Source organism: the organism of the source record quoted next, unplaced genomic scaffold, assembly GCF_019419815.1.
Source record: "Pyrus x bretschneideri cultivar Hongxiangsu unplaced genomic scaffold, Pyrus_bretschneideri_v1 Contig24, whole genome shotgun sequence".
Taxonomy (NCBI): Eukaryota; Viridiplantae; Streptophyta; class Magnoliopsida; order Rosales; family Rosaceae; genus Pyrus; species Pyrus x bretschneideri.
The window spans coordinates 4307836-4335818 of record NW_025999546.1 but is presented as its reverse complement, the minus strand read 5'-3'; the positions used below and the strand labels follow the sequence as shown (position 1 = coordinate 4335818).

At 35.3% G+C, this 27983-nt stretch overlaps 3 protein-coding genes and 1 pseudogene across 8 annotated transcripts; 2 read left to right on the top strand and 2 right to left on the bottom strand.

Annotated features, from left to right (window-relative positions):
• Window positions 1-90: 90 nt before the first annotated feature.
• Window positions 91-8782, bottom strand: LOC125478367 (annotated as a pseudogene).
• A 2105-nt stretch (window positions 8783-10887) lies between these two features.
• Window positions 10888-15864, top strand: LOC103952192 (probable LRR receptor-like serine/threonine-protein kinase At3g47570). The gene is made up of 6 exons (XM_018648629.2): window positions 10888-11501; window positions 11632-11703; window positions 11799-11870; window positions 12125-12484; window positions 13368-15380; window positions 15467-15864. Exons 1-6 carry the CDS (start codon window positions 10922-10924, stop codon window positions 15862-15864), a joined length of 3495 nt encoding a protein of 1164 aa, XP_018504145.2. The 5' UTR covers window positions 10888-10921.
• A 1157-nt stretch (window positions 15865-17021) lies between these two features.
• LOC103952165 (integrator complex subunit 9) lies at window positions 17022-23180 on the top strand. Of its 6 annotated transcripts, none has more exons than XM_048585972.1 (13): window positions 17041-17157; window positions 17323-17405; window positions 17536-17650; window positions 18448-18506; window positions 18619-19017; window positions 19161-19375; window positions 19876-20374; window positions 21000-21092; window positions 21199-21290; window positions 21773-21890; window positions 22040-22125; window positions 22404-22455; window positions 22555-23180. In XM_048585972.1, exons 4-13 carry the CDS (start codon window positions 18498-18500, stop codon window positions 23062-23064), a joined length of 2073 nt encoding a protein of 690 aa, XP_048441929.1. In that variant the 5' UTR covers window positions 17041-17157; window positions 17323-17405; window positions 17536-17650; window positions 18448-18497; the 3' UTR covers window positions 23065-23180. The 6 variants fall into 6 exon arrangements, with proteins under 6 accessions (XP_018504184.2, XP_048441929.1, XP_048441927.1 ...); XM_048585970.1 differs by having other exon boundaries at window positions 17520-17650; XM_048585974.1 differs by lacking the exon at window positions 17536-17650.
• Window positions 23181-23328: 148 nt separating this feature from the next.
• LOC103952164 (annexin D3) lies at window positions 23329-26044 on the bottom strand. Its single transcript, XM_009363712.3, is given in 7 exon segments — window positions 23329-23589; window positions 23768-23857; window positions 23958-24170; window positions 24570-24797; window positions 24953-24966; window positions 24969-25097; window positions 25757-26044. Coding segments are annotated over 7 exon segments (1059 nt in total). The 5' UTR covers window positions 25938-26044; the 3' UTR covers window positions 23329-23385.
• Between the last annotated feature and the right edge of the window lie 1939 nt (window positions 26045-27983).

Here is a 27983-nt window from a genome sequence, read left to right as displayed (position 1 = left end):
CTGAAATTTGGAGAAATAAAGAATTAGTTCCAATCAAATCTTCGAAATACGTCAAGAATAAAATAAAATAATAATTCTGGGGACGGGATATCACACTTCTTGTGAAATAAGAAGACGCATCCCATTTTTTGTTCCAAAGGAAGAACCACCATCATACCCACAATTAGTGGTATGAGCAATCATAGCAGCCATAAGAGGAACTTGCTTATCAGTCTCTTTAGGAGTGGCTTCTTCAACCTTCAATTTGAAAGAAAAATTTGTCCTAACTAAGAACATGTGAAAACATTTGAACATATAAGCAAACTAATAACACTTTAAAGTAGGCATGCACTCAAAAAAATTCAAAAAAAAAAGAAAAAAAAAACCCATGACTTTCAAAGCCTAGTGAATGGTGAACCAAAAAACACTTTAACAAATTAAAGAGAAGAGAGTTTGAGTTTCATTACCCTTGAAAACTCATCATTGTTTACACTAGGGATTCACCCAAATGGAGGGCCTTCAAATCACCTCATTTGCTCTTCGGGTGGTTGCTTCTTTGCTTCTCCTTCGCTCCTTGAGGATTTGAGGAGAGGAACTTCAAGAACATGAAAAGTTTGGTGTCTCTAAGTCTCCACATCAAGGATGAGGTGTGAAGATGAAATGGATGACTTAGAGGAAGGAAGATTGCTAGCTATTTTTCTCTAAGTGTGGCCGGCCTCTTTGGAAGACAAAGCTAGTTCATCCAACTTGAAATATATTATTTCAGGAATAATCATAGCAACAATATTCCTAGTAACCATTGTATCTATATTTATACTGCATAGGAAAAGAAAAGTTAAAGTTGCAACAGAGGCTACCCTGTTACCTCAATCTCTTTGTAGAGTTTCGCACCTGGAACTTCTAAGGACAACAAATGGATTTAATGATAGCAACTTACTTGGAAGTGAGGGTTTTTGCTTAGTATTTATAGGGACGCTCTCAGATGGGATAGATGTTGTAGTAAAGATATTTGATTTGTAGCTAGAAGGGGCTTTCAAGAGTTTTGAGAGGGAGTGTGAAACGCTAAGCAATATTTGGCACCAAATCTTATCAAAATCATTAGCTGTTGTAGCCAATTGGATTTCAAAGCCTTGGTACTCAACTACATGCCTAATGGGAGCCTTGAGAAGTGGTTGTATTCTTAAAACTCTTCTTTTAAAATCCTAAAGAGGTTGAATATAGTAGTAGATGTTTCTTTGGCATTGGAATATCTACACCATGGTTATTCAGTACCAGTTGTCCATTGTGGTCTGAAACCAAGAAATATACTACTAGATAATGATATGGTTACACATGTTGCGAATTTTGGCATTGCAAAACTCTGGGGTTTCAGGGATTCCATGACTCAAACCATGACCCTAGCCATAGTTGGGTATATAGCTCCAGGTGATCTACTTGCTAGTTTAATGTCTTTCAATTTCGTAATCATGAAGAACTAAACTTCTAATTTTCTTTTGTATATTAATATTGTAGAGTATGGAATGGATGGAATTGTTTTGACGCAAGGGGATGTGTACAGTTTTGGCAAAGACGGATCCACATAGGGACCTAGGAGGTCCCAAGACCCGTCAACGATCCTAAATCGCTGCTATAAATTTTTTGGGGACCCCTCGTACTAGAGCATGAGGTCTGTGCAGGTTGTAGGTTGCAGGTTGCAGTGGCTGTCTTCTTTTCAAAGAAGATGACCGCACACAAAGAAGAAAGAAAATAAGGACCCTTCCTGCCTCTCTCCTCCTTACTTCTACCATGGTCTCATCCGTCGGTGCCACCCACTTTGCCTCCAACCTTTCTCTATCGTCTGGCGGGGGCAGTACATAGCCCAAATTTCCCCAAATTATTTCAACCATCTTAATAATTTTTCTTATGGGTAAAATTTCCTTCATAAGATTAGTAAGATGAATATGATCTGTCATGGGTTGGTGAAATTTGAGGGTGGAGCTACCATGGCTTTGGGAGAATGGGGAGGGAGGCGGTTGGTGGAGGTATGACAACTTTGTTCTTAGTGAGAGAGAAGGTGGATGTTTGAAAACTAGTAAAAGAGAAAAATGGTGTGTTTGGTTAGAAAGATAGTGGGAGTGTGGGGAGAGTTTTATTTGACCGGTGTTTTAAATTTAGTGGTTCGTATTAAATAATCAATAACTTAGGTACTTCCTAATAACTTATGAAATATCGTAATGGACGCTTGAATCATGATTTTATAATTTGTAATATTGTTTTGCATATAATTTTTGGATGAAATGTATTATATTTAAATTTTCAATGTTATTTTTCTCTATAAATTTTTTGACCTTTATAAATGGGACCCCCTGAGTTTAAAAGCCTGGATCCGCCACCGAATTTTGGTATTGTAGTCATGGAAACATTCACAAAAATGAAGCCTACGAATAAAATGTTTGTTGAGGAAATGAATCTAAAGCAATGGGTTGCAAATTCACTATCATCGGAAGCAATAGCTGAAGTTGTGGATGCCAATCTACTTGTGACACAAGAGGAAGATCATGATTATGTGGCTAAGATAGATTGCTTATCGTCTATTATGCGATTAGCTCTTGCTTGCTCTGTAGAACCACCGGACGAGAGGATAAACATGCAAGAAGCCGTAGCCATGCTCAAAAAAATCAAGATGAAGTTTTTGAAGGATGCTGCAAGGAGTGTGCAGTAAAACCGCTCTCGTGTTCAGGCACTTTGAGGGAGTTCTTAATTAATGGATTCTGTGTCTTTTCATGCTTTTTTATTTAGTTTGAGTCCTCATTTGATGCTGTTGTATTTGAAACAATTATTGGCTTAGAGTTTATAGTGGAGTCCAGACTGATTGATCCAAAATAACAATTTCATCCCAAATTATATATATTTTTCTATTATTTCAACCCCATTAAACTCACGCCAACAACTAAGACTAAATTGGTCTTTAGCTCACGTCATATTTAAAACCCTTTGCTGTACTTGGCCCATAGTGTTCAAGCCTTTTCTCCATCTGCCATTTAATGCGTAGAAGAGAAAGCATAGTTCACACTTCGTATGTAAACCCTTTGCTGTACCTAGCCTGTAGCATGCAACCCTTTTCTCCATTTACCATTTAACACATAGAAGATAAAGCATGCACAATTGCATGCGACTCTTGAACGAAGACTTCCTCGCCGTTACGGAAAGCACAGTCACAAATGGTTGCTGCCATTTCATTGTAGGATTCACAAAGTTACACATACAAAATTGTTGCTTAACTAGTAATAATTTGAGCCAAACGCAACTTGAATATTATTGCGAGGAAAAGAAATAAACAATTTGTCAAGATAGATAAAAATTGAATGACTACGGGTTGGTTTTGGTATTGTTGTGCTTTGAAAAAAAACTGATTTTGCTATGCTATGAGAATAAGCAGCTGTGAAATAAAGCAGCAGAGTGTTTGGTAAACTTTTTTTTTTTATAAAAGTGCTTTAAAAAAAAAAGCAGTATTATAGTGTTTGGTGAACTTTTATGCAAAACAGATATGAAAAAAAGCCGATTTTTCAAAGCTGGGTTTGGCAGCTTCTTGTTTTTGGCTTTTTTTACCCAAAACTGTGAAAAAAAAGCTGAAACTGAATGTTTACCAAACACAAAAACAGCTCCCAACTTTTTATGATACCAGCTTTTTTCAGAATCACTTCAATACCAAATCAAGCCTACATCTTGACTGACTTGTGGTATTAATAAAAATAATCTTAAATATTAATATTTTCCAACAATTTCACAAGTATTGGTATTTATTTTGATTTGGACTTGCAACAACCTGAAGCATTTTATGGTTAAATCACTATACATATAACTTGCTCGATAACGCATCAGTGGGCCGCCATTTAAATGTAGAGGATGCACAAAACTAGTAAATGGTTTCTTAAGTCTTTATCACATATCCTTTTCTATCATATATATATATATATATATATATATATATATATAAAATTAGGACAATGGATTAGAGATACCTATATATAGTAATATTTTACAAGTAATAATATAAGGGGTCGTAGTCACTATTTACTTTGGCCTCAAAGTATTTTTCTTCACTAGTAAATAACAGGTCTTAAGTTCGATTTGCTCTTATTGTAAATATATCATTATATCACAAACATGATAATAACCATAATAATAATAATAATACAAAATACAGGGGGTCATAATTTTATGTGGTATAGGGTTTAATCAGAAATTTTTTGGTCCTACAACTACGATTCTATTACCATGAATACGAGCATCTCCAATGCACCACAAAGTTATGACTCATATTTTATATTTGAGTTTGAATATGAGTAAAATCATCTCTGATGCACCTGAGACTTAAAAGTTATATTTGAGTTTCTAGTCCAAGTGAGATCTAAATTTAAATTTGAATATGAGATTTGAGTTTTAAATCTAACCATCTTTAATGCACATATTTAAATTGTCAAAACTCAATCCAATATTTTTTTTTCTCTCCAATACAAACACTTAAATTTTAAAACTCAAAATATAAAAATATAAGTCTAAGAATATAAACTTTGCATAAGAGAAGAAAAATCAAAATACCCAAACGCAAGATCATTTTAGGACTTGAACATAAGAATTTTAACAAGATATAGCTAAGTTGACGATGCATGTGGGTGACTTCAGTGTTTCCACGAACCTATTCAACAAGATAAGCGTCCGATTAAACAAAAAAAAAAAAAAAATATATATATATATATGGATTTTTTATTTTTTAAATATTTAATTAGTCAAACGATAGATTTTCTTTTTGGCAGTCTTAATCAATATATAATTTCAAAGTTGAAAAGTTGAAAAGATTACCTTTGAGTTCCCATTTCTTCTGAGTTCTTGGAACTCAGCACATACAACAATGGCGAGAACTCGTTTCTCCTCTCGTCGACAACTTTGCTGCTATTCCAATACTGCTGTGTACACATACCTTTTTTAATAACGGGTTCCGCAGCAGCATAAATCAACATCATCACAGAATTATTTCACAATTATTGGTATTCATTTTTATTTGGACTTGCAGTAACGTGAAGCATTATTATAGTTGAATCACTGTACATATAATTTGCTCGACCATTTGAATGTGGAGGATGCACTAAACTGATGGTTTCTTAAGAATTAGGACAACGAATTAGAGACACCTATATATAGTAATATTTCACAAGTAATAATATAAGGTGTAATAGTAACTAAATACTTCGGTACTTTTTTTTTTTTTTTTTTTTATATTGTAATTGAGGGGTATTAGGTTTCCTCACCCCTTATAATAATAATAATAATAATAATAATAATAATAAAAATAAAATAAAAGGCGTCATAATTCTATGTGGTATAGAGTTAAGTCAGAAATTCTTTGGTCTTAGAATTCTATTACTATGAATGCGAGCATCTCCAGTGCACCAGAAAGTTATGACTCATATTTTATATTTTAGTCCAAGCATGAGTAAAATGATCTCTAATGCACCTCAGACTTAAAAGTTATATTTGAGTTTCCGCTCAAAGTGAGATTCAAATTTAGATTTAAATTTGAGGTTTGAGCTTTGAATCTAACCATCTTTAATGCACATATTTAAATTGTCAAAACTCAATCCAATATTTTTTTTCTCTCCAATACGAACACTTAAATCTTAAAACTCAAAATATAAAAATATAAATCTAAGAATATAAACTTTTGCATTAGAGAAGAAAAATCAAAATACCCAAACTCAAGATCTTTTTAGGACTCAAATATAAAAATATAAAAAGGACATCTAAGTTGACGATGCATGTGGTTGATTTAAGTGTTTCCACAGATTAATTCAACAAGATACGCATCCCATTAAACAAAACAAAAAATGGAATTTATTTTTATTTTTTAAAGGTTTAATTAGTCAACGATATATTTTGGCAGTCTTAATCAATATATAATTTCAACGTTTCAAAGTTAAAAAGACTACCTTTGAGTTCCATTGCTTCTGACTTCTTGGAACTCAGCACATACAATAATGGCAACAAATCGCTTCTCCTTTCGTTGATAACTATGCTGCTATTCCAATACTGCTGTATATACATACCTTTCTCACTACAAAAAAAATGAGCACTGCACACAATAAATTATCTGTGCTCTTTGAGGTCAAAAAGCACCAACAATTGTGCTCATAGACCAATAGCAACACTGCAGCTACCATCTTTGTGTCCGTGCCCTCTATGGGCGTCACCATTGCTAAAAGGGCACAATAGACTGTTTGGTGCTCAAAGAAGCAGGCACAAATAAAGGCCTTTTTGTGTCCTTGTTCTGACAACTTGTCAGATGACCTTCTCCATCCACGTTTGCACTATTTTGTTATTGTGCCCAGTAGGTTCTATTAAAAAAAAAAAAATAGAAATGCAAAATTTTGAAATAAAACCAAAAATTTAAAATTTTCATAAAATCAAAGATGGCAGTCTCGACTGTAAAAAGCAATCCAATAGTAGAAATGGAATGTCTATAATGAAACTACATAAATATTCCTCATAAATAACATGTTTACAAGTGTTCAAGATAAAAGACCAACAAAATAATGAGATTTTCCTATCAATGTATCCATGCATTCCTACATATAGCCACCCATAATTGATTTTACCCTTTTTCCCAGCTCGGTGGATTATGCAATCACCTTCCTGAAATCCAAACCAAAGGAAAAATGAAAAAGGGAAAGGATCACATATTTCCAGTGATGTTACCCAGACATCCAATCAACATTGAGAATTAATTAGCTCTACACATATATGATAACAATAAGAGTTTCATTTTCTCCGACAAAAAAGAGAACATTTTAATATTGTTACAACTAAATGTCCAATGTACCTTAACAAGACAAGGAAGCAAATCCATATCGACACTGTGAACCATAATTGTAGAAGGAAGTTCATCCTCTTCCTGGAAAAGAAAGAAATTTAGTAAATATAAGTTTCATAAAAAATAAAAAAATAGTTATTTTATACATAATAAGAGCAAAACATTAATAGGACCTCCAATAATGTTGTATATATTTCAAGCAAATAAAAACCAAACTTATTAATGTATGGTACATTAACCACTTGCAAAGATGAGAAATAGCACGAAGGTAAAGTACACCTCTACAACACAATATATTCCCGTCAATCCTGTAAAAATATGTATAATCCAAAATCAAACATTATATACAAATAACAAGTCATAAAAAAATAATAAATTGAAAAAACTTCTGTAATAACAGAAGCAAAATTTTCATCAAATGGATTAAGGCAAGGGCCATGTCTTTCTGAACAAAGTTGAGCAAACTAGAAAACAAGAAGCAAAATGTGTGATGTTTAGGGGAACTAATGAACAAACATTGATATTTGAATCTACAAATGCCTCTGCTAAACTGCGATTTACCACTTCTAAATCTACTACAAATTTGTACTCCTAAATCACAATCAATTAGTAAGGCACATGAAAATTCAGGGCATACAGATAATCAAGTTTGGGAGGAATCACGTGAGTCACAAAATTGAAATACAATGAGGTTTTTTTTTAATTATTCAGTGCAGGGAGCTGGTTTTATACCTTCACAACCTTGTGTTCAACATACATAGTCAAAATCTTTCATAAGAACGCGAAATCAAGAAACGGGTAGGAGTTTTACTTTAGTCACTTTATAGCTTAAATAGAATCCTAATGGTGATGGTGTAGATTATTACAATCACCTGAAAGTCAACTAAAGCCTAAAGATTCCCGTACACAAATACAGCTCATAACTATATTCAGATTGCGTGTGCATGTCAAATCATAAAATCCTCATAGCAAAATCACAAAGAAATGGTATTATAGCAAGAACTATTTTTCAGTCTCCAGATATTTTAATAGGTCACAGAGCGATGAACTGATGTCTCATGCAAATAACTTCTAAAGTCAACAGGTCACAAGTCCACCAAACCACATTGTACGCAAGATACACATACCATCTTAAGGCAAAAACGCTTACTGCTTTTTAATCACTTTTATGCAGATTAAGTAAAACAAAAAATTAGATACTGCACATATAGTAGTAAAAAACAGTCTTTTAACATTACTGGGTAAAAATTAGCATACCATCCAATGATGGGCACGGTGCCAACATGAAAAAGAACTGGCTTCCTGTAGACATCGAAATTTCAGTTTCGTGTTCACACTTCCATTTGTATTCGGACCAGCATTCGCCATCGATAAGATGCCAGCTCCAATATGCTTCAACTCTTGTTTTATCTCGTCCTCTTAACTTTTCCCTTAAACTCATTATACAAAACAAGTTCTTCAACTCTTGTTTTATGGGTAAATTCAAGGGAGTTTTTTTTTTTACCCATAAATGGATTCGCCACCCTTTCCTGCCCCGGGGGGATCACCACCTTGCCCTATGAAATCCTACGCCAATTCCAATTTAACCGTCAGTAAAATATATATATATATATATATATATCTAATATTTATACACACTACAAAAGCAGAAAATATGAAACCTGGATGATTCTGTGAAATTACATTGTCGTAATATCCTCTGCAAGCGAGCCCGATGAAATTCCTGCAAGTCCTCGGCGAGTGTTTGTAATAAAGCAGCTACTGTTAACGATTTGAAAACACAAATAATGTCAAAGATACAAACTTTATGGATTGAATTGTCTGTTTGGTTACTGAGAAAGTGAAAGAAAATTGAAGGGAAAGTTTGGGAAGAAGGAAAATTTACCTCGATGGTGAAGATGGCAATGGTGGTTTCTAGGGCGGCCTTCGACGACCCTCCTTTTTGCTTGCCCACATCTTTCTGACTCGAAGATTCTCCTTCATCAAATCCAGATCAATGTAGCTTGAAGAAGACAATAGTAGGAAAGAAAATCAAACAGATCTATATATTTTTTGAAAATCAAATCAAACAAGAGAGAATTAGAGAGAGACCGAATCTGGGAGTTATGCCTTGGATTGGTTCATCAAAAACCACCAGATCGGGAAAAGGAAAAGAGATGGACTGAATCTAGGAAGGTAGAGAGAGAAAGGGAGTCGGAGACAGAGATAGAGGCGAGAGAAAGAGAGTTTGAGGGAGGCAGAGCAGAAGATGAAAGTAGGGAGAAGGATAGATGAGAGAGAGGGAAAGAGAGATGAGAAAGAAAGAAGAGGAAAAAGAGATCATTTTTACCTCTTGCATCGAGGTCCAATTCCGGCAGCCTTTGCCGGAAATTGGCAGGAAAGCCCACGATCACCGTTGCTTAGATGTGAAATTGAGGAAATTTGGCTAAGAATTTGGAGAAACAAATTTGGGAGTTGGAAAGAGGACGACATGAGGATTCTAGAGGTATAATTAGACGGTCGTTGGAAATGGGTGGAGAGCGGCTTTGTTGCGTGAAAGAGGAGGGAGAGGGGGAGGGAAGAAGAATGGAAGACTGTTGAGGAGGACAAGGAGTAGAGTTTAATTAAGAGAGGGGGGAGAAAGGAAAGGCGTGAACTAATGTAAAGGAACTGAAAATGGGAAAAAGTAAAAGCAATGGACACGAAAACCTACTTTTAATTTAAATATATTACATCGGAGAGCACGAAAACTCTTATTGTGCTTTCGTAAATTAATAAACAAATCTCATTTCTGACATTTAAAGGTGACACAGCAAGTAGGCACAAATACACTTCATTTTCGGCACACACTAGTGTTCCTTTTGCTTAGAGAGCACATATAAAATAGTTTTGTGTTCAATGATACTCAAAACGCACAGATATGTATTTGTGCTCAATGAAATTGAAAAGGACACAAATCAATTGTGTTCTTAGCCCACTTTTCTTGTAGTGTCTTAATAACGGGTTCCGCAGCACAAATCAACATCAGCGCAGAATTATTTCACAATTATTGGTATTCATTTTGATTTGGACTTGCAACAACGTGAAGCATTATTACAGTTGAATCACTGTACATATAATTTGCTCGACCATTAGAAGGTGAAGGATGCACTAAACTAGTAGATGGTTTCTTAAGTTTTTATCATATATCATTTTCTATATATATATATATATATATATATATAGATATAATTAGGACAATGAATTAGAGACACCTATGTATAGTAATATTTCACAAGTAAATATAAGGTGTCATAGTTACTAAATACTTCAGTAGTATTTATCTTTATTGTAATTGAAATGTATTAGGTTTCATCACCCCTAATCGTAAATATATCATTATATCATAATAATAATAATAATAATAATAATAATAATAATAATAATAATAATAATAATAATAAAATACAAGGCGTCATAATTCTATGTGGTATAGAGTTAAGTAAAAAATTCTTTGGTCTTGGGATTCTATTACTATGAATGTGAGCATCTCCAATGCACCAGAAAGTTATGATTCATATTTTATATTTAAGTCCAAACATGAGTAAAATGATCTCTAATGCACCTAAGACTTAGAAGTATTTTGAGTTTCTGCTCAAAGTGAGATTCAAATTTAGATTTCAATACGAGGTTTGAGTTTTGAATTTAACCATCTTTAATGCACATATTTAAATTGTCAAAACTCAATCCAATATTTTTTTTCTCTCCAATACAAACATTTAAATCTTAAAACTCAAAATATAAAAATATAGATCTAAGAATATAAACTTTTGCATTAGAGAAGAAAAATCAAAATACCCAAACTCAAGATCTTATTGGGACTCAAATATAATAATATTAAAAAAGATATCTAAGTTGATGATGCATGTGGTTGATTTAAGTGTTTCCACAGATTTATTCGACAAGATATGGATCCCATTAAAAAAAAGGATTTTTTATTTTTTAAATGTTTAATTAGTCAATAATTTATTTTCCTTTTGGCACTCAATCAATAATAATTTCAAAGTTTTCAAAGTTAAAAAGACTACCTTTGAGATCCCATTTCTTCTAACTTCTTGGAACTCAGCACATACAACAATGGCGAGAACTCGTTTCCTCTTGTCGACAACTTTGTTGTTGCTGCTATTCCAATACTGTTGTGTATACATACCTATCTTAATAACGGGTTCCGTAGCAGCACAAACCAACATCAGCACAGATCAGTTTGCTCTTCTTGCCCTCAAATCCCATATCACCATTGATCCTCAAAACATCTTGACCACCAACTGGTCTACCTCCAATTCCGACATTTGCAACTGGGTTGGCGTTACTTGCGGCGCACGCCACCTTAGAGTGACAACCTTGAATCTCTCCTACATGGGTCTCACTGGCACCATCCCTCCCCACCTAGGCAACCTCTCATTTCTTGTTCAATTGGAATTTAGAAACAACAGTTTTGGTGGTACCTTGCCCCCGGAATTGTCTAATCTACGCAGGCTGAAGTTGATTAGCTTTGAATTCAATGACTTTGAAGGAACCATTCCATCATGGTTCGGCTTGTTATCTAAACTTCAAACCTTCAATTTGTACGGTAATCAATTTTCGGGTTCCATACCAAACGCCATCTTCAACTTATCTGCACTTCAAGTACTTAATCTAAGAAGCAACCAGCTATCCGGTACGTTCGTATACCAATTACCATACAAGCTATCAGGTTCCATACCATGTTATTTATATGCTAGTTTTTTACTTGTTTCCTTATTCCATTTCTGCGGCCAATACATATTGCAAACCCTATACTTTGATAGGTACCATACCAAGAGAAATCGAGAGGTTAACAGTGTTGCAAGAGATATTACTTGGAAATAACAATTTCAAAGGTATGACTCAATCAGCTTGTTGCCATGATTATATAACATACTCTGTTGGTTCATTTTTTGACTACGGGGGTCTACTTATTTTACTTAAGTAACAGGTAGCATAGCAAGAGAAATTGGGAACTTAACCATGCTCAAGAGGATATACCTTGATTTTAACATGTTCGAAGGTAGGAAAGACTCAGCTTTGTCATTTTTAAGTATTATTAGATTAATGCTGGCAAAATCGCATTTTTGTACACAATGCACATTGTACCACGTTTCTCATAGAAAGAGGGCGCACTGATTAATACTAGTAGGTTTCACAAAGGTAATTAACATACTGTGGTATGCACAAATGTGACTTTCCCAACATTTTTCACATTATTATATCTGATATTTAATATTATATAGAAAACCTATACGTGATTTTTTTTTTCTTCAGAAATTCCAAACTTGATTGGCAGTAAAGATGAGGTGGAGTGGTTGTTTGTGCAGGCTAATGCCCTAAAAGGCCCTATTCCCTTGACTGTCTTCAACATGTCCTCTTTGACAATTTTGGCTCTAAACAGAAACAACTTAAGTGGTAGTTTTCCAGACAATATATGCCAACATCTTCCAAGTATCCAGGTGTTAAATTTGGCTTACAACGAGTTTGATGGTCCACTTCCACACAAGTTATGGCAGTGCAAAGAGCTCCTTAGTTTGGTATTGGACTATAATAATTTCAGTGGAAGCATACCAAGAAGTATTGGAAACTTGACCCAGTTAACACGGCTTGGTTTTAGCAACAACACCTTAACGGGTACTTAATTGCCAAGTCCATTTATCTTACGTAAATTAGAGTAACTTATTTCTTTGTTCCAATCATGATTAATTTTTTCTTTTTTTTTGGTCACATTTTTTTCAAATGATAAAGGTGGGGTGCTATTTTCAATCATGAATGGTTCGAAATACTCGAATACAATAATTAATACTCCATTTAAAAAATAAATATCAAGTAATTTAATTACTCAATTATAAGTCTAGCTCACCTAACTAATGTCAAACGGATAGTATTTGGAGAGATCACTAGTGAGTAATTACTTTTTTCTTGTTCATTAATATTTTACTACATGTTTTATGTTAAAAAAAAAGGTTATTTAATTGTTCTTTAGCTTTATAAAGTATGGAATATATGGCATTTTTTATTGAACCAAATCATAAAGTGAGTATACACCTAATCCTCCTCATCAAACAATTCGGATTTTTGAAATTTGATTCAACGGCTAAAGTTATTATAACTTTTAAAGTGGGGTGGAAGGGATCCGGAGAGGATCTCTTTCCTATAGAGCACTCACTAGTAAAAAAATATGTTATTTATTTTTTCTTTAGTTTTAAAAGCAAGGAATAGCAACTTAAGCCTAGCCCCTTAGTTTAGATAATATCTTTGTTAAAAAAAAAATATGTGGAATATGTGGCTTTTTTTTATTGAATCAAATCAGAAAGTGAGCATATAAAATACTCAGTAGATTTCATAATTCCTAAATATATACAGAGGGTATTCCCCCATCTTCTCTACGTATGCCCAGTTCCTTGTCGTATTTTTGTTTTCTTTATAATGATCCAGTGAAACTATGGAGTTAATACTATTTTAGGAATGCTAAGGCAAAATAATTGAACTTACATGCTAATACTAATTGTGGCAGGTACTATACCATATGAAGTTGGCAATCTTCAAAGTCTACAGTATTTGTCACTCGATTTTAGCAATCTCAACGGCCCCATTCCATCCACAATCTTCAATATGTCAAAGATGACAGTACTTTCACTTGTTGGTAATCAACTCTCAGGTAGCCTCCCAGCAGACATAGGCCTTGGAGTTCCGAACCTGCAAAGTATATATTTAGCACTGAATAAACTCAACGGAGCAATTCCCAACTTTAGCTCCAATGGTTCCAAGCTCATTCATTTAAGCCTGTCCGACAACTCATTTTCCGGGTTTATTCCTAACAAGTTATGTGCCTTAACAAACCTTGAGGTTCTTAGCTTATACCGAAATAATTTAACGGTGGACACTTCAACTCCAGAAGTAAACATCCTTTCTTGTTTCGGTAATCTTAGAAATCTTAGGGCATTCATCCTGGGACGTAATCCGTTAAACACTCATCTTCCTATTTCTTCTTGGAATCTCTCTACATCGTTAGAGCAACTTACTTTAGACCATTGCAATTTGAAGGGTAGCATTCCCATTGAAATTGGCAACTTGAGCAGCCTGATATCCTTAAACCTGGCATCCAATCAATTGAGCGGGTTAATTCCAACTTCTATTGGAAGACTAGGGAGTCTCCAAGGTTTGTATTTGGTTGATAACAAGTTGCAAGGATATATTCCCGATGACCTTTGTCAACTAAACAAACTAGCTGTATTATATTTGAGTCAGAATCAACTGTCTGGTTTTATACCTTCTTGCTTAGGTAATCTATCTGCAAATCTTAGAATTCTATCATTAGCGTCCAATTCGTTAACTTCTACACTGCCATCTACATTGTGGGAACTTGGACAAGTCTGGTTCTTTAACTTGTCATTAAATCTTCTAAATGGATCTCTGTCACAAGATATCGGCAAGTTGAAGGTTGTGTCATACATGGATCTATCAAGCAACAATTTATTTGGTGTTATACCAAGCAGCGTTGGGGATCTTCTAGATTTAACTAGTCTCTCCTTGGCAGATAATAATTGTGAAGGCCCTATTCCCAGTTCATTCGGCAAATTGAAAGGCCTGATACGGTTGGATTTATCCAAGAACAGTTTGTCTGAAGCAATTCCAAAGTCGCTAGAAGCACTCTTGAATCTGAAGTACCTGAATTTTTCTTTCAACCAACTCCAAGGGGAAATTCCAGAAGGCGGACCTTTCAAAAACTTCTCCGCTCTATCATTTGTCTCGAATAAGGCGTTGTGTGGTGCAGCTCGACTCCACGTCCCACCATGCAAAAACAATACACTTCAACCAAATTCAAGGAAAGCTAGTTCATCCAACTTGAAATATATTATTCCAGCAATAATCATAGCAGCAATATTCCTAGTAGCCATTGTGTCGATATTTATACTGCACAGGAAAAGGAAAATTGAAGTTGCAACAGAGGCTACCGTGTTACCACAATCTCTTTGGAGAAGAGTTTCACGCCTGGAACTTCTAAGGGCGACAAATGGATTTAACGACAGCAACTTACTTGGAAGTGGGGGTTTTGGCTCAGTATATAAAGGGACACTCTCAGATGGGATAGATGTTGCAGTAAAGATTTTCGATTTGCAGCTAGAAGGGGCTTTCAAGAGTTTTGAGAGGGAATGTGAAACGCTGAGTAATATTCGGCACCGAAATCTTATCAAAATCATTAGCTGTTGCAGCCAATTGGATTTCAAAGCCTTGGTACTGAACTATATGCCTAATGGTAGCCTTGAGAAGTGGTTGTATTCTCGTAACTCTTCTTTTGATATCCTAAATAGGTTGAATATAATGGTAGATGTTGCATTGGCATTGGAATATCTCCACCATGGTTATTCAGTGCCAATTGTCCATTGTGATTTGAAGCCAAGCAATATCCTACTGGATGATGAGATGGTTGCACATGTTGCGGATTTTGGCATTTCAAAACTCTTGGGTTTCGGGGATTCCATGACCCAAACCATGACCCTAGCCACAGTTGGGTATATGGCTCCAGGTGATCTACTTGTAGTTTATGATCTTTCAATTTTATAATCATGAAGAACTGAACTTCTAACTTTCTTTGGTATATTAATATTGCAGAGTACGGGATGGATGGAATTGTTTCGACGCAAGGGGATGTGTACAGTTTTGGTATTGTAGTCATGGAAACATTCACAAAAATGAAGCCTACGAATGAAATGTTTGTTGAGGAAATGAATCTAAAGCAATGGGTTGCAAATTCACTATCATCAGAAGCAATAGCTGAAGTTGTGGATGCCAGTTTATTTGTAACACAAGAGGAAGACCCTGATTTTGTGACGAAGATAGATTGCTTATCGTCCATTATGCGATTAGCTCTTGCTTGCTGTGCAGAGCTACCAGGCGAGAGAATAAACATGCAAGAAGCAGTAGCCACACTCAAAAAAACAAAACTCAAGTTTTTGAAGGATGCTGCAAGAAGTGCGCAGTCAAACCGTCCTCTTGTTCGTGCACTTTGATGGAGTTGTTAATTTATGTGTCCTCATGTATGCATTTTGATTCAGTTTCAGTCCTTATCTGATGCAGTTGTATTTGGAACAATGTATATTGGCTTGAAGTTTATAGTGGAGAGTCCAGACTGAATTTCATCAAATATCACCTACGCACTAAAAGTTGAAGCTAGCAATTCATGTTGTCAAAGGAGAAAGAGAATATAAAGCCTTTTGCGGCAAGTATTAAGCCAAACTTGTCTTCTTGACGAATCAAACCAAGCTTCTTGTTAAAGAAGAAAGCAAACCCACCCGTAAGTCCTAATGTGCAGTCGAGAAGAGACTAAGAAAAAACCCCGAGCATGTTCAGTACAATCACAGAATAAAAACAAGAAAGAAAAAAGCATGATTGGTCTAATTTTGAAATTTATACGACAAAAAAAGGAGGTTAACTAGTAGCAAGTCATAAATATCCATCTCTTTCGGTTTTGAAGAGGCTATCACCTTACTTGTGGCTACACCAAACAGACTCATCAGCTCGGAGCATTGAGCCCGAGACCTCTGACATGTTTTTGTTTATTGAAGAGCCGTAATCCGCACCCTTACCACTGGACCACTTGTTGTGGTTCAAACCATTTTATTTGTGAGTCCGGAGATTTTTAAGCATAGAAATATTTACATTTTTTCCTCCATTACACATAACTCACAGACCAGACCACTGGCTCCAGTGTTGGACCGTCATTGATGCCAGAATTTTGTTCAAGTCACTGGAAAATGTCATGTCATTGTTACATAAAAAATAGTAATAGGTGCAACTTTATTATCTTTAATTATATTTTTTGTGTAAGGTTATTGTTGTTTTATATGCTACACAGTAAAGTTAGAGCCATAGAAGAAAATTCATCACCTAGTATGTTTTTTAGAAGTAGCTGTTGGACAATGACCTTGATACCGGAAAATTTGATCGGCAATCGGCCAATCGCTGCAAATTTTTGCCGGTCAGAAAACGTAATAGAATTGAGTGACAATTATATAATTATTTTGAGTTAAAAAACATGGTAGAATTGAGTGACAATTATATAATTATTTTGAGTTAACGTGGCACTTATTGAATTATTTTGGTTGACTCTTCTATTAGTACCTAAACTGAAAATATGATATTTTAACCTTTTTTTTTTTTTGGACAAAAAAAAAGGACACCTCGTGCTTAAATGTAAAAGTTCAGTCTTCCCCTTCACTCCTCTGTGTTCACAGTTCACAGCAGCATATTCAAATCCTTCCTCTTCAGTCTTCAAAGCAGCATATCCAAATCCTTCCTCAAAGGTTCGTTCTTTTCCAATTCAATTCTTTTTTGCGCAAATGGGATTTTTGGGTATTTGAATTTTGTGTTTCATTTACGATTTCGGGTTGAAAGATTTGATTTTTTTTTTTTGGGTTCATTTGGGAATTCCCAATTGCTTGATTGATCGGTTAATATTGAAACCCTAGTCGTCTGATGCTTCGCCGTTGAACAACGGAATTAGGAGTGGGCCGCCGGCAGAGTTTTATTGTCTTCCTCCACCTATGTCCAGGTGTTTGATAGTCTTCCTCCATCTGTCTCTCGTACTGCTTTTTGCTAGTCTTTATACACACTCCATGTGTTTGATTTAATGCCTCAATGAATTATCTGACGAATCAGTCCCCAGGGGCAATGTGAATCAGAATGAGAATGAAATGGTGGTAATTCTGATTATACCATTGTTGATGTTGAGGTAGCAAACGAGGAAAGTAAGGGTAATAGAGATGGAGGGGAGGTAGCAAAATGTTCAGTACAAAGGTATTAAACTTGGTCTAGGGGATATCTTTTTCTACAGTGTTCTTGTGCGCAGAGCTGCAATGTATGACCTTATGACCATGTATGCCTGTTATCTTGCCATTATTTTGGGGCTCAGAGTGCACTCTTATTTTTTGGTCAGTGTACCATCGAGCTTTGCCGGCTTTGCCCATATCTATCATCTTGGGTGTCGTGTTTTACTTCTCTACTTGTTATTAATGGAGCCTTTTGTTATTGGGACAGCTACAACTTGTTGATATTTTGATAGTCCATTTGTTTTTGGTAAGAAAGATTATTTATTTAAGAGGAAGCTGATGTCCTAGCTATTTTCTGTTGCTACTGAATTCTCTATCAAATGGGTTTCCAAATTATAAGTTCATCGATAATGTCTATTGGTATGTAATGGTGGATCAGAGTATATAAAAAGGATTTGGTTGTCTAAATTTGCATTGAACCAAATTAATATTGTTCATTGTCTTAAAAGATTTGGTTGTCTAATTTTTTTTGGGATCTTTTATCCTTCTAAATTCCGCCCCTCCCCTCAATAATTCCTGGCTTCGCCACTGCTTCACACTGCAACTGAATCGCGAATCCTTCCCCTTCATTGGCTTCACACTGCGAATCCTTCCCCTCCGCTTCATCCAGGCTTCCAATTTCGTGCTTTAATTCAAATGGTCTCTCTTTCTTTTTATTTTTGTAATTGAGTATGTTTAGGTCATTGGTTGAAGAATGTGATATTTTACCCTCCTTGCTTCGTTGAGTTTTGTAGTTTAAGAATGTTTTGTTTGAATTTTTTACAGGTACTTGCTCTGTCTCAAAATCCTCTCTCTCCACTGCTTGTTTGGTGCCTATGAAGCTTGTTAGTTTTTTCTCAATACTTACATACCTATGCACTCTTCATATATAAATGTTAAAGGTTGAATCTTGGGATTATTATTTATGGGTATTAGTATTTATGTTTCTTTGTGCAGACATGTTTGAGCAAAGGTGGTGGTTACCATCTCCCACCCTGCCACATACTGAATATATGTGGTTTTACCATTTTATTGGATTGCCCATTGGACCTTTCTGCTCTTACAATCTTCTCCCCTATTCCATCTAGTTCAAAAGCTAGTCACTTGGATAAAGAGAGTCCCAATTCCCTAAACTGTAGTGATTTGTTAGATTTGGAGGAGCCCTTGTTTCAGAAGAGACAAAAAGTTGAAAAGTCCCTGGATGATGATGATTTGATTTGCGCAGTTCCCTGGTACAAAACTGTCAGCAACTTACACCTATGGAATGCCTCTTTTATTGATGCGGTATTGATATCAAGTCCGATGGGTATGCTAGGATTACCATTTATTACTCAGATGAAGGGATTTTCTGCTAAGGTATAATGTAATTTAATATAAGATAATCTAATTTCCTACTGTCATTTTGGTGTTTAAGGAGTTTGTTTATAACTTCAATTTGTAAGTATTTTCATGGAGTTGGATCTGATTTCTTAGCTTTGTTGTTTCTTAAAATGTGTCAGATATATGTGACTGAAGCAACAGCAAGACTTGGGCAACTTATGATGGAGGATCTTGTTTCAATGCATATGGAAATCAGGCAGTTGTTTGGACCTGAGGAGTCATCTTTTCCTCAGTGGATGAAGTGGGAAGTGCTTAAGCTTCTTCCTTCTTCGTTGAGACAGCTGGTATTAGGCAAAGATGGGGGTGAGCTGGGTGGTTGGATGCCCTTGTACAGGTACTTAATACTGCATCCAAATGGTTAATGTTGATTGTTTCAAAGTTAAATTTTCTTGGTTGAATATGCCAACTGCCTACCCGTGCTGTTGTACATATACATGTTTTAAGTCAGTCTATATAACCTCGCTGTAATTTTGTGTTCTGGAATTGTAAACAATCATCAGCATCTCTATTGGAAGGTGATGGAGAAGAAGCTAATTTCTTTGACGATTTCCCAACTAAATTTATGAAATATTTTTAGGATGTAGATTGTGGAAATATTATCTTGTCTGACAATTTTGACATTTTATGTTACTAGACTTTGGTCTGAACCATTTATCAGGTGGTTTATTGTTCTTTGGAATCATGTGTTCAAGTTGACAATTTTAATTTAACAGTCTGACAAGACCATTACCCCTCATATTGATATACTTGGTTGTCTGTTAACCCCTCAAATTATCTGGAATTTCTGTGTAGCAAGATTCTGTGTGTAAGAATGTAATGAAGAGTTCTTCTCAGTGCAGCTGATGTGAAGGACTGCATGCAGAAGTTTCTAAGAGTTAAATATGCAGAGGAAACTTGCTACAACAGCACATTGATATTAAAGGCATTCAGTTCGGGATTAGAAATAGGCTCTTGTAATTGGACGATAAAGAGTCCCAAGGGGAGCGTTGGATTTATTTCAAGTTCCATCTTTGATTCTGCTCATGCAATGAATTTTGATTACCATGCTCTTCAAGGGAATGATACGATGATATATTCAGATTTCTCATTCTTGGATGCTGCGGAACATGTTGAGAGTGGCTTCGATAATGCAAGTGATTGTCAAGAGTTAACCATGTCTTTACTTAATATTGATGACAGTTTGGAGGAAAGGGACAAGCTAACTTTTATATGCTCCTGTGTAATTGACTCTGTAAAAGCTGGAGGCTCAGTTCTTATTCCTATTAGTCGACTTGGGATTGTTCTGCAGCTGTTGGAACAGATATCATCTTCATTAGATGTTTTGAATTTGAAGGTAACTTTTTTGTCTTTTACAAGCTTCCTTGCCAAATCCACATATATTAAAAACTGAGATTCGGTGTGTTAGCTCTTCAGTTTTCAAAAGACATTAGTTTCGGAGCTACACTCCTTGTCTAAAACTTATTCCTACGCAAATTGGGTGTCATCATATGGTTTTTGTTTTACTTCTTGTACATGTATTGCTGTCATTCTATGCATCAATCACATGGATAGTTATGTGAATAGAAACAAACTTGGAGACTAAATTTCAACACATGTGACTTGATTGTTTCTGCAATTTATTGCTTGATTATTTTTGCTTGCCCAAGTTCTTGATTCAAGAGTTTGATACTGGTGGGTATTTTGTATATCTGTGATCATAAACTGGAACCATTGCAAAGTAGTGATGACTTTACACTTTGCTGACTTGCATTACTGCTTTAAGTACTATCAGCAGTATCAAAGTTAACTAATTGCTTTGTGTCAAAGATGTATAATTAACAGGGTTCTTTAAAAGTGAAATAGAGATATGAAGAATACTTTCAATGATACTGAGACATAATACTTCATACTGAGATGTGACAAAATGCTACATTGATAGTATTAGAAGTTTCATATATGGAAATGTTTGTCTCTCTCAGGTTCCTATGTATATTATTTCTTCTGTAGCTGAAGAATTATTGGCTTTCACCAGCATCGTACCCGAATGGCTTTGCAAACAACGGCAAGAAAAGGTAAATGTTGAGCTTTTTAACCTTTGCAATGTGCTTGGAGCTTTCATTTAGTTTTTTGAATTGCCAACTTAAGACATTGCAGTCACTCTTTGAACTAATCTTGCAGCTGTTTTGTGGTGAGCCATTGTTTGCACATGTGATGCTCATAAATGAGAAGAAGCTTCATGTGTTTCCGACAGTTCATTCACCTAAATTATTGTGAGTTTCACATTTGTCTCTCTTTTTTTTAGAATATTTCTCCATGGTCATTGATGGAGAAGCCAATATTCTGAACTTATTTACCTTAGCTTCAATGAAATTACTTGGTCCCCCAGGGATTTTGACTTCTTAAATGAAATCACGTTAGATTAATGCCTTTGCTAATTTTATCAATTTTTATTTCTTTGAGCCAGCTTTCACTTCAAATAGGTGGAGAAACTTTGAAATGAAATTGGAGTTGTTTTCCTTCCTTCGCTATCACATTCAATACTAATATGGAATATTGTATAGTATATGATTATTCTTTTCTTTTTTGCTCCGTAAGTCAAACATGGGAAACTACCTGCTGTAGATAGTCCAAACGTTGTTACTCTCACCTAGTATGAAATTTGACATGATTAAAAGGGTAAAGGGAATGGAAGGTATCAGTATATTTTCTATGATCTCTCCTTTGGAAATTAAAAAACTGACATTTGTGATAGGATGAATTGGCAGGAACCATGCATAGTTTTCTCTCCTCACTGGAATCTGCGGCTTGGTCCTGCTGTTCATTTGCTCCGGCGCTGGTGTGGGGATCAGAACTCCTTGCTCATTCTTGAGGTGCTACTATATATTTTCACTAACAATTGAAGTGTCATATCAAATGTGCATAAACTGTTTTAAGGAATTTCTCATAAAAATGGAAATAAATGTTAAGAATTTTCCCCTTATGCAACTATATGCTTAAATTGTCACTGCCCGATTTGCAGAGTGGACCGGATGTTGAGCTGGCTCTCTTACCTTTCAAGCCAATGGAAATGAAGGTTCTTCAATGCTCTTTCCTCTCTGGGATAAGGTAGGGTTTCTCTTCCTTTTGAAACTGACACGAATCTTGATTGATACATAATTTCATATTGTAACTTGACATCTTATTTCTTAATGAAAAAAAAAAAAAAAAACCTTATAGCAACTTGTAATAAAAAAAAATAAAAAAAAAAGAAAGAAATTAAAAAAAATAAAAATAAAAAAAAAAAGAAAGAAAGAAAGAAAGAAAGAAAAAAAAAAAAAAAACCCCTTATAGCAACTTGTTAAACAAGGTACACAAACTTATATCGGGGTATCTGCTTTTTGTAGGTTGCAGAAAGTTGAAGCGTTGCTGAAGATATTGGAACCAAAAGTTGTTCTGGTACTTGCATGTCTTTATGCATTGTAGATTTTCATTTTCTTGATGTATGAGATTTCATCTCTTAATAAGTCCTCCTCTGTTTATTTTCTGCTCAAGTAGTTACCTGAAGATTTGAAGCCGAATAGCTCTTCAATAACAAATTCCTTCTCGACCTTTCACTACCGCGTTAATGAAACGTTGTGTATACCAAGCTTGAAGGACAATTCAGAATTAGAAATCGGAACAGACTTGGCTACCCAATTCAAATGGAGGAATTTGAAGCAGGGCAATATGAAAATGACAAGGTTAAACGGGGAGTTCTTCGTAGATCATGGCAGACAACGGTTGTTATCTGGAAATCTAGAGTCCTCGGAGAGTAGACCGCTGGTACATTGGGGTTCACCCAGTTTGGAAAAGCTTCTGATGGTGTTATCAACCAGGGGCATCAAGGCGACGCTTGGGGAAGCACCAAGTGGTTCTGAATCAGAAAGTGCTTCTCTAGTACATGTCCACCATCCAAACCAAGCTCTTGTAGAAGTCAGAGAGACAATCACTGTCATTAGTACCGCTGATGAAAGTTTAGCCTCCATCATTTTTGAAGCAATAGGTAGTGTTCTAGATGGCATCTAAACGAAGGGAATATAGCTTTGTCTCATTCAATTCTTATATTAGATTTCTGTACAATCTTTAGTAAAATTGCAAGTGAATTCTGAAAAAGCACTTGAAATGCTTCCATACAAGCCTCAGTTACTTATGCAAAGCAGTTGCCTTTGACAATGAAAGCGAAACAATCTTCGAATTACTTACAAACGGTCGATAGAGTAAAAAATAGGCGACTTACAAAGGATCGATGGAGTCGAAAATAGGCGACAAGTTTCAGCATTCTTAACACAAGCATAACACTTTTATTATAAACTCAATCGAGGTCTTAAGCTTCTTGGTAGAATGAATTTAGACTCTTGCTCCAATCAAGGTCAACAAGAAGTTTTTGTAGTCTCCTGATGTGTCGCCTATAACATCATCGACAAGGCTGGTTTTCGACATTTTTGAATACTCCTCTCGGATTTTGAACATGTCGATCTCAGCTCGGGTGACAATGGCTCTATTCAGAGAATCTTCATCCGTCCCAAGTCCGACAATGGAATCTTTGATGACCTGGTTGTGGTTCAAGCAACAACGAAAGGTCGTTTAAGAACTTTTCCGGTACAACGGAGGTTAAAATGGATATCAACACTTTCTATAATCCGACCGAACAAAATTCATCAGTAATGGAATTTAAAGAACCAAACACCATACTCGATATAAGTACTTGGTGCGGAGGGAATGAACTAACCTCTGCAAAATATTTCGCAGGTGCTGCTATGCACCAATACACCGCAATCAACACGGATTCGAAATCACCATTGCCGCAGCTCTTAATGTCCTGTCAACGAAATTGGCAAAGTTCCGAAGGAAAAACAAGGGATTAGAAGATCGCGAGTCTTCAGATTACTGAAGAGTAGAGAAGGAGACGTGATATATACCTGGTCAATGGAATGTCCATACTTCTGTTTGTAACACTCAAATGTTGCTCTTAGTTGAAAGATGTTCCTTGTGCTGAGTATCCAAACAACTTGATCATGATCGTATTGCTTTGTTTCGATGGCTTCGTGTAACCTAGATGCCTCTGAATTGGCAATGCCTGTATCCACCAGCTGCCTGTCGTACCTGTACGAGCTCACTAAACCCACGAGAAGCTGTGCCAACCAACAGTATGAGTCAATAGAATGCAACACTAGACCCAGTCCGAAACCACAATTTTCTGTTTTCTGTGAACGAAAACAAATGACATTTTCCTTTTCTTAGCAATTTTTTTGTATTATCATTTCAGACAAGTGGAGCTAATTGAAGGTTTGACCCAAAACCGAGCGCAGTGGCGTTCTAGGATTCATACAATCAACCCTATTTAGTGAGATAAGGCTCGGTTGTTTTTTGTTGTATTATTTCAGACAAGTACTGCTTAATTGCTTTAAAATCTTCACCCTTTTTTAGAATATTTCCAGACGAAGATGTTAGTAATCACTGAGGAATATAACAACGAAACTTTACCAAGTATTTGAACCTGATATTCCTGACGTAGGAAAATATGTTTTCACCTTTCTGATGGGTAGGGAAACGGTTGAGGCAATGTCCTCCTCAAGCGAACAATCAAACAGTGAACTGTAGACCTGTCTCACGGCCATCAAGTGGTTAGGAGATGATGCACAAGCTATCTCAAACAACACTTTTAGGTGTTTTACGCCTTTCTTCTTCGTCCTCAGTGCATCTCTCGCCAACTTAGCGTCCCTTTCGGGAGGATCATATGCCCACAAAAGTACTGCATTCTGTTACACATCATCACTTGAATGGTTACGAATAAACTGATGGAATAACATCAACATAAACAATAAGGACATAACATTCTTATGAAGGTTTAAAATTGCAATTGGATGAATACAGATACGAGTTTTAAAACCGAAAAAATATTGGAGAAAATTACTCTGAAATCTCCGAAAGTTCAGCGTGGAGATCATCAAGGAGGGATTTATTGTAAAGCTGTTGGTACGTGTCTTTGATTTTCCTCCTTTGGCTAGCATTCCTGTGTCCTAATATCCATACCACAGCGTCCTCATCTGTTCCCAATCCTGTTACACCAACACTTAAGATTACTATTGATAATATATATAGAAAAACAAGTATTCATGAATCAATAGCAGCAGCAAATTCATTTATGATCACAGCAGCAACAACAATAAGAACAACAAAGCCTTATTCCACTAAATGAGGTCGACTGTATGAATCTTAGGACGCCACTACACTCGGTTTTGCATCAAGTCTTCAGGCTTCAAATACTCCAAGTCTCAACAAACAAAATTTATTTTCCAAAACGTAATGAAAAATAATAGAAAATGATAGAATTTGATTACTTTTTTTTCTAAAAACATAATGAAAAATAACAGAAAATTTTATAGAAAATTTATCCTACTCAGCTTTTCAGAAAGAGAATAAGAGAAGATGATAGACATGCAAAAAGCCACACATGTTTCTGCCAATTAACAACATGAAGAAATCAAACTCATCCCATCCAAAATTCAGAAATCTCATAAACCAAGAAAATTGAATAAAACAATTATTTTAACATAACCAAATTCTAATCCACTCTATCTAAACTACAACAAGACAGAAGCACGCTGTTGTAGCTAACTTGGCTACACGCAATTGAATAAAGCAGTTAAGGACGCAGAACCATCATAAACTGTAATTGGATCATGTGAATGAGCAAGTGAGTGAGTGAGAAGAAAACCATCAAAGGCTTTTTTAAGTCTCTGACAGTCTTGGTCGGGAGGAGGAATAGCTTCTGGTATTTTGAGACTGCCCATGGATCCGCTCATCAGCTTGAAATCTTTCTCTGAAGCTGAGCTTCCAGACGAAGCATTTTGTTTGGGAAGTGACGAGGTACGGCCTTTACCAAAGAAGCTCCGCATTTAGCCGTTTCCTTCTTGTTCTCTTCGTTGTTTTTTTGCTCGTCCTCCGCCTCAACCTTCGCTGGAAAATCAAAGATTTTGTATCATCATCTTTTCATACTCACATAGTTGCCTTAATTCGGACCAAATGAAAATATGCCCCAAAATTTTATATATTTTGAATTTACAAGAATAACCCCGATTTGCTATTAAATATTTTGAGGCTATTTAACTCCGTTTAGTACCTGAACTTTTCTCTTTTAGGACGGTTTACACATGTATTCTTAACCGTAACAATTTGGTATTTGTACATTGTGAAATTATGACATTTGACTTAACCGTTAACTGTAAGAAATTTTGTTTAATAATGACGTGAATAATGTGTGGAGTCACTTCCTCGCACCCTTTAATGTAAACATATTGTTGCGTTAAGAAATAATTTCATTTAATCACTTTTTTATACATATTTTGGTTTCCGTTTTTGAATTTGACTTATTTGATCTTTGATTTTAATCTATTAAAAATGTGGTCATTTTCATCAAATTATATTGCTAACCCTCAAATTTACACAAAGAAGAGGTTTGAACTCACCCCTTAGTGCGACCGCTACAAGGACTTTTCTTGGTTACCAAACAATTAAGGAAAATAGTTTACCCAAAAAAACAAAAAGGAAATAAAATAAATAGGGCAACCCTAGCAAAGGAAAAGTGGTGTTTGTCCAAAATATAACTGCACACGATACTTTGTGCTTTATACACAGAGACCACAAACTTTATTAATTTTTCGGTTACCAAATTCTCATTACTCCTCCGCAAGAGTGCTAATTACTCGATTAACATTTGGTTTTGGTTCTAATGACTTTATTAGATTTTACTTCTTTCAAGTTGGATTTAATTAGGTTTAACTTTGTAACGATATTTTGATCATACATAGCTTCATTTTTTTTTTCTTTTTTTTTTGTGTGTGTGTTTAACTGCCTGGCTTGCTGTTTGGCAGTTTAATTGTTTATTGACATCTACAAGAACAACACTAAGAAAGAAGACTACTTACACAATTAATCACCCTTCAACTCTTTTAAGTTTTAACACATATAACCACCACGGATTGTCCAGAGGTTGTTGAAAAATTCTAGGCTCGTATTCTACACGACACGTCCTGAGTTTGATTTCTAGCGCTAGAAATCACACGTGGTGGCCAATAAGAGACTGAAATGCCTCTAATCCTCTGTGGAGTCTTCTTGACCCCCAGAAGGGTGGACTACCGTGGAAAACTCACCAGTTGGCCCTTTTTTTAATACAAAGAAAAATAAAGACTTTTTTTTATTTTTTATTTTTTATAACAAACGATATTATTTATATTAGAGGGAGTGTGCTAAGCTTCATAACGGGTTAAAGATAATGTGATTCAAATTCGCTTATATTGAGAATCGAACCTAAAACCTCTCACTTATAAGTGAAGAGAAGTATCATTAGACTGTAGTATTAAGTGAGCAAATTATAACACATACATTGTGAGCAAATTTTACGAACTTTGATTTTCAGAGCATTCTTAGACCAAAAACATCCATTGCTTTTACTTAGGAATTTGAGTTAATTCTGGTCTATTAATAATTTTATTGTTTTACTTAGTTGATTTGACCATCTACTCGAAAATTTTCTCAAAGACTCGTTTGAAAATGTTACCTATTGTCAATAACCTCTTAAATTGAGGATGGTGTGGGAAATATATTAAATTAGGTTGTGTTAGGATTTAAACGGAATAAAAAGTACGTAAGGATTAATATGATACTTTAGTTTACCGGACAGTATTAGCACAAAATCCTTATGAAAACATATCGTGATACTTAAGAAAACAAACAGTACAATGATTAAAAATAATAGGACAAGAGATATGACAACCTGTTCCAACTTTCAAAGGATCAATCAGTGATGATTACAATATCCCCACAGTTCTTAATAAGAGAAATGCTAAGGGGATTATTCTAAAAGTAGGATTTTTATAAATTTTTCCTTATTTTATGCTTTTGACATGATTTTCGTGTCAATATTATAGAATATTATTGTATCA